The 6,493-nt window shown below is 37.9% G+C and overlaps 1 protein-coding gene across 1 annotated transcript in view; it reads right to left on the bottom strand.

Annotated features, from left to right (window-relative positions):
* The window catches only part of DCHS2 (dachsous cadherin-related 2), an 86,696-nt gene extending 80,778 nt beyond the window's left edge, over nucleotides 1-5,918 (bottom strand). The window contains exons 1-2 of the mRNA XM_015568040.1: nucleotides 5,895-5,918; nucleotides 5,383-5,575 (exon numbers count right to left, since the gene is read on the bottom strand). Of these exons, the coding sequence (XP_015423526.1) occupies nucleotides 5,383-5,575; nucleotides 5,895-5,918 (217 nt within the window). The remainder of the gene's footprint in view (nucleotides 1-5,382; nucleotides 5,576-5,894) is intronic.
* Between the last annotated feature and the right edge of the window lie 575 nt (nucleotides 5,919-6,493).

Raw genomic sequence — 6,493 nt, 5'->3', positions numbered from 1 at the left:
GAATGTGGGGAAGCTGGCACCTCGTAGCCCTTGGAGGTGGTCAAAGTGGTGGCCATAGAGAATGCAATTCTGATCACCATTGAACATGTACCCTCTGCCCCAGACACCAGGAAAGAGGAAGGCGATTCTGACAAACCAGTGGCCCTCTAATAGAGCCTAGTTCTCACTCCAGTTTTGTACTGGCCATGAAGGACGAGCTGCTTTATGTTTGCGGGTGTATGATTGAAGCAGTTCACCTCGATGACTTGACAAAAGAGTAGAAGACGGGGGTGGAGATGGATCCAAACACTCAAGAGCATCTGGAGGAGGTAAACTTGAAAAAGAATGGAGATGAGATAGAAGATGCAAAATGTGGAAGTGAATATGAGAAATATGACACCAGAGAGGGGAGTGGGGAAGAGGAAGAGTGCATGTTGGTGGTGCCTGAGGAGGAGGAGGAGGACTATCTGCCCAGGACTGAGCAGAATTGAATGAAGCTTGTATGGGACCACATGGGGCTTGACACAAAAAAGAAGTTGCTGAAAGTGACCAATGTTGTGCCCAAAGCGTTCTTTGGTGATTGATGATGCTACCCTGGGCCAACAGTTAAATTGAGTAGTGAATTCCCCCAGTATTACTGGGTGTTATCTCCAATAACTTGGAGGGAAACAAGGCAGCTGCTTCCTCTGCATAGTCTTACCTATACCGGGAGTTCTGGCGAGCCCTTTGCCTTCCTCTTCAAGGGGACTCTGCACCAGAGCAGTGTATTGGCCATGTTTTCTATTTTCTGTGTTTTGATACTTTGACATCTGGGACCTTCTGATCCTGGAGGGACTGACCAGGATCAGGTGAGCATGTTTTTCAAATGCAAACCAACCACTCCAGAGCCCACACCCCAACCACAGCCTTTATGGGGATTTCACACTCCAGGACACAATGCACCTACCCTAATCACTCCAAAGTCGGGTACCAGATAACCAGAGGCAGCTTCTATGCCCAAGATTCCGCTGAACCTATTCAAACTGGCCAATCATAAGCCTGCTAGTTCTGCCTCTCGCCGTCCTTCCCTTGGAAACCCCTGCCTGAAGTGTGTCCTCTCTCCCTCTGCCTCCTGACCCCGGGGTTTCCCTTGTGTACACACACTCCCTCCCTTGGTGCCTCCTCTGGGGATCTGTGAATATAAAAAAAACTGTTTAAAAATACCAATTATCTCCTTACTCATGCCTAAATAATAATAAAACCTACATTAAACGTGGCAGGGTGCAGACCAGTTCCCATCTGTGCCAGGGCTGGGCTTATGATGAATCACCTTGAATATGAAGTACCTGCAGGGAGGATTTCTCTGTTCTAATAATCTAGACTGTGTTGTGCTTTGTTGGAGGATTTTCTTTCTACAAAAGAAGGGGTTTTTACACAAGAATATTCTGATTCATATACATCATTGTTCATTCAGACTGCTTTAACAAAATACCATAAACTGGGAGATTAATACACAACAGAAATTTCTCACAGTTCTGAAAGCTAGAAGTCTAAGGTCAAGGTGCCAGCATGGCCCAGACACTGCCAACTTCTGGCTGTGCCCTTAGATGAGGGAAGAGGCTAAGGAGCTCTGTGGGGTCTCTTATTAGAGCACTAATGCCATTCATGAGGGCTCCACCCTGGTGACCTTCCAAAGGCCCCATCTTCTAAGACCATCAACATATGAATTTGGAGCATTGCAAACATTCAGACCATAGCAATCCCCACCCTGAAGAATGTTTCCTCTTTGACTTCTAAAAGCTATCAAAAGCTGCTACACAGCCTGTAAACCCTTTCTTAGTTATCTAGAAAAGAAAATACCTTTTGGCTGGGGTGAAAATGCATCCCCTTTGTTCAAGCTGGGAAAGCTTTGTGGTTAAAGCTGTACTTGAATGTTGCCATAGAGACTGGTAAACTGAGAAAAGGCAGGCCTTTCCATAGAGTAAGTCTGCAGAGTATGTTCAATATAAAAACAGAAAGAAGTAAGAAAGGAGGCTTAAATTAAATATCTGGGTTGATTTTTTTTATTCCTCTGCCAATAATCCTAATTAGTACACTGCTTTTTTTATCAGTAAAAAATTTTCTGGCATCAAGTGATCTTATTTCTATTAAGATAATTTTTAGGTACATTTTTACAAAGTCATCTGAAACCAACTAATTAGAAACAGATGTTTGACTACTATAGTATTAGAATTAAACTGGCTATTCAATCCTAGGATGGCCTTTTATAATTGCCTTAAAATCTATTGAGAATATATTTCTGAAGCTTTGGGTAAATATTTGTGTGCACATATGTTGAGTTTTAAACCATCACAGAGACTTGAATTAATTTAAACTCCTCTGTTTACTCCTATTTTTGTTTACTACATGATGTCTTACATAGACTCAAGACCTCCTGCAATCACATAGTTAGGGGTTTATAAAATCTAACCAAATAGATCATAGTAATTTTACTGAATATAGTAATAGCTCACAGTAATTTTTCTGAATACTTTCATGTTAGTTTATACATGTTTACTTGCAATAAATATATTCAGACTCATTTTTCCTCATTGACATATCTTAAGTAGGCGGATTCTCTCACTAATTTCAAAAGAGAAGGATTAGACCAGAAAGGTGTTAGCAGTACCTATCTACATAAGGGAATAGTCAGTAACAAAGAAAATCTCCAAAATAGACTTAGTGAAAAGAAAAGTGTAAAACTGTGTGTATAGTAAGCTATCTTTGCTGCAATGTCATGGAAATTAGACAAGCTGTTTCTAAAATGTACATGCCAGTGGAAATGGTCAGGAATAGCCCAGGCAATCTTGAAAATGAAAAACAAAGCTAAAAGAATACATGAATCATGACCTATTATAAAGATAAAAAAATTAAAAGAGTATGGCGCTAGTACAAAGTTAGACAAGTAAGTAAAAAATAGGGTGTCCAGAAATACACACACATACACAGTCAAATGATTCATGACAAAAGTGATACTTCAGTATAGTGAGGAAAGAATGATCATTTTAGCAAAGGACGCTGGGTCAACTGAATACCCATACTGGAAAAAATAAACCTTCCTCCCATTATATTGAAAAAAAATAAATGTAAAAGGTAAAACAATAACGTTTCTGGAAGAAAACATAAGAGATACTCTTCTGTGCCTAGGATAAGCAAATATTTCTTTAAAGGACAGTTGTAAAGGGAACGAGTACTAATTATAAAGGGAAACATATAGATAATCTGAGCTTTATTAGAATTAAAAGCTTCTGTTCCTCAAAAGACACCAATAAGGGAGTGAAAGGCAAGCCACAGAATGGGAGAAGATATATGCAACAAATATATCCAAGAAAGAACTTGAATGCCAATAATATAAAGAATTAATAAAAAACAATAAGAAAAGAAGCCAACAGTACAATAGAAAATGGGTAAAGAATTGAATAGACACTTCACAAAACAAGTTAAACAAATAGCCAGTAACATTTGAAAATGTACTCAATTCATCATTCTTCAAGGTAATGCAAAGTCCCCAATGTGCTATACCACTACATAGGTACCTGCATTGCTATCATTAAAAAGAGATTAAATAACAAATGGCCCTAGCTGATTTGGTTCAGTGGCTAGAGCCTCGGCCTGCTGACTAAGGATCCCAGGTTTAATTCCAGTCAAGGGCACATGCTCAGGTTGCAGGCTCGATCCCCAATAGGGGGTGTGTGGGAGGCAGCCGATCAATGATTCTCTCTGATCATTAATGTTTCTCTTTCTCAATCTCCCTTCCTCTCTGAAATCAATAAAAATTTTTCAAACACACACACACACACAAACATCTAAATGCACAGCATTTAAAAAAACACAAATGTTTTGGACAACGTGGAGCAAATGAAATTCTCATACTTTACTGGTGGGAGTATAAATGGTACAAATCATTTTGAAAAGTTGTTTGGTTTTCTTATGGTCTAATAATTCCATGCCTAAATATAAACTTGCTATAAATTCTTATGTTTGTTCACCAAATTACATGTATGAGATAGTTCATGAAGCACTATTTGTAATAAAAAATGGTTATGTTCAATTATAGAATAGATAAATATTATTGTGAATTCACAGAAAAGAATACTATAATTCAATGAGGATGGGTGAACTATTGCTGCATACAATAGCGTGAATGATTTTTACAAATGATGTTGCGCAAAAGCAACAAAAACACATACTGTATGAATCCATTCAATGAAAAGTTCAAAAATAGGCAAATAATGTTTGGTATTAGAAGTCAATAATGATTATTCTTAAAGGGTACGAGGATGGAAGGGATAGTTGCAGCAAGAAGTCAAGAGCGGGGCTTCCAGGGCACTGGTAATGTTTCTTCGTCTGCTTCCATTCATGTTGTCATTTTGCAAAAATCCTATAAGAAGTACTTATAATTTATACACTCTTCTGCATTTTTAAAAAATGTCAATTTAAAAGTTAAAAAAAAGACATGAGCCAATTTGAAGGTTCCTTCACTGATGGGTCAATATGGACATCAGAAAGGATAAGGTTGGTAATGTATGAAACAGATCAAATATATTAAAATCCAAGACTTCATAATAAAACTAGAAAAAACATCATTAGTATTCTTTGGAGATGGCAAATGCACCAACTCAATATTCTAAAAGCTGATAAAGAGAAATAACCACGTATAATTTGCCTTTACTGTATGAATTATATTGCAGGGTAATCAACTAGTTAATGAGAGTACTTTATTTTTAGTTGAAGATTCCAGAAAATAAATGCAAAAGAGTAAGAGAATTCAAAAATCACCATGTCATTACCCGTAATGAAATAATGATGTGTGTCTGCTGATGCAATAAAAAGCTCACAGCATCACCTCTGGCTCTAAATGACAGTTATAGGGAATATCATAAAAGAACATTGTAAATGAATCCCAGGGATGGAATCAGCCACGTTCAGAATGTAGAAAATTTAAAGGGCAAATGACCTGATTTCTTCAAAAAATAAATATCCTAAGAGAAACGGTAAGGGGGTGGGGAGCTAACATAGATTGAAACTTAAGGAAGATAGTGATGAAAACAATTTGTGAACTTATTTGAATCTTGATCCCAGTAAGCAAACTATTAAAATACATTTTTGGATACCCCCAAAATTTTTAATGGAATATATATGAGAAATTAATTAATTAATGTTAATTTGTTATAGTTATGTTTTTTTTAAAATCCTTACCTGTTAGAGATATTATTTATGGATGAAATAACATAATGTCTGGTGTTTGATTGGAAATTCTCCAGCAAAAGGAAAGAAGTAGTGATTTATGAAACAGTATTGGCCACTGACAATCCTTAGTACTCCGTAATATATACATAGTGGTTCACTTTTGAGTCTGTCTAAAATTTCATACACAAAGACTTACCCCATCTCTTGCTTTCACCAAGAGATCATAGGTGGCTGGGTCCCTTTCCCTGTCAATATCTTGAGAAACACAGATCTGCCCATCATGTGGGTCAATCTGGAAGGCTCGAGGTGCTTCGTAGCTTTGGAATCCGTCATAAAGAGAATATTCGACCAAGCCATAGAGTCCTGCGTCCGCATCAGACGCTTTTACCTATGAGACAGGAGTTGACCAGTGAGGAAATAGAAATGCGAGCATCACTTTTCAGTTGGTTATGAATTACTATCATGATTTGCACAACCGAGTAACCCCCACAGCTATTCATCGAGTGTAGGCTTTAGTTTTACGTTCTCTTCTCTTACCTTCTGTGACAACTCTTCCCCCTCTCCTCCTCCCTTTGTGATTTCTCCTTTTCAGTCTCCTCTGCCCACTCCTATACTTTCATGGGATCTCTGAAAGTTTGAGTTCCTTGGGGCTCAGTCCTTGGTCTTTTTGCCTCCTTATTCCTCTCACTACATCTAACTGATCTTACCCAATCTCGAAATTTTAAAAACATCTACATACTAACAACTTGATTTCAGGGCTATTGTGTAGTCTAGCCGAGTGGCTCTCAATCAGGGACAAGTTTGCCTCATGAGGACATTTGGCAATGTCGGAGACATTTTTGATTGTCACATCTGGAGAGAGGATGTTGCTGGCATCCAGTGGTTGAAGCTAGACATATTGCTAAACATCTTACAATGCACAAGAGAGACCCCACAACAAACAATTCTCTGGCCCAAATATAAATAATTCCTAGGTTGAGAACCCCTGCACCTGATGAAACTCTTAACAATTGGCAATATTACTTTTCTCTTTAATTGTCTTTATCTTTTTTCAACTAATGACACAGTCTTTTAAATTTATCTTCACTCTCATCTATCATATTCTTTGGCAAATTTTCATCCTGTACAACTAGCTAACATGTTTGTGAGTTATTCTTCTCATCAGATGGGCTGAACCAGGAAACCCACAAACTTCCCCACTACAAAGGACTAAATTCCAAGTACATTTGGTCTGTTCCATTCTGGCAGCTGTTAATGATTTAGTAGCCCCCAGTTCCCAAAGACACCAAATATATCTTTTAAAACC

Source organism: Myotis davidii, unplaced genomic scaffold, assembly GCF_000327345.1.
Source record: "Myotis davidii unplaced genomic scaffold, ASM32734v1 scaffold323, whole genome shotgun sequence".
In the NCBI taxonomy this organism is placed as follows: Eukaryota; Metazoa; Chordata; class Mammalia; order Chiroptera; family Vespertilionidae; genus Myotis; species Myotis davidii.
This window is presented reverse-complemented; position numbering and strand designations above follow the sequence as displayed.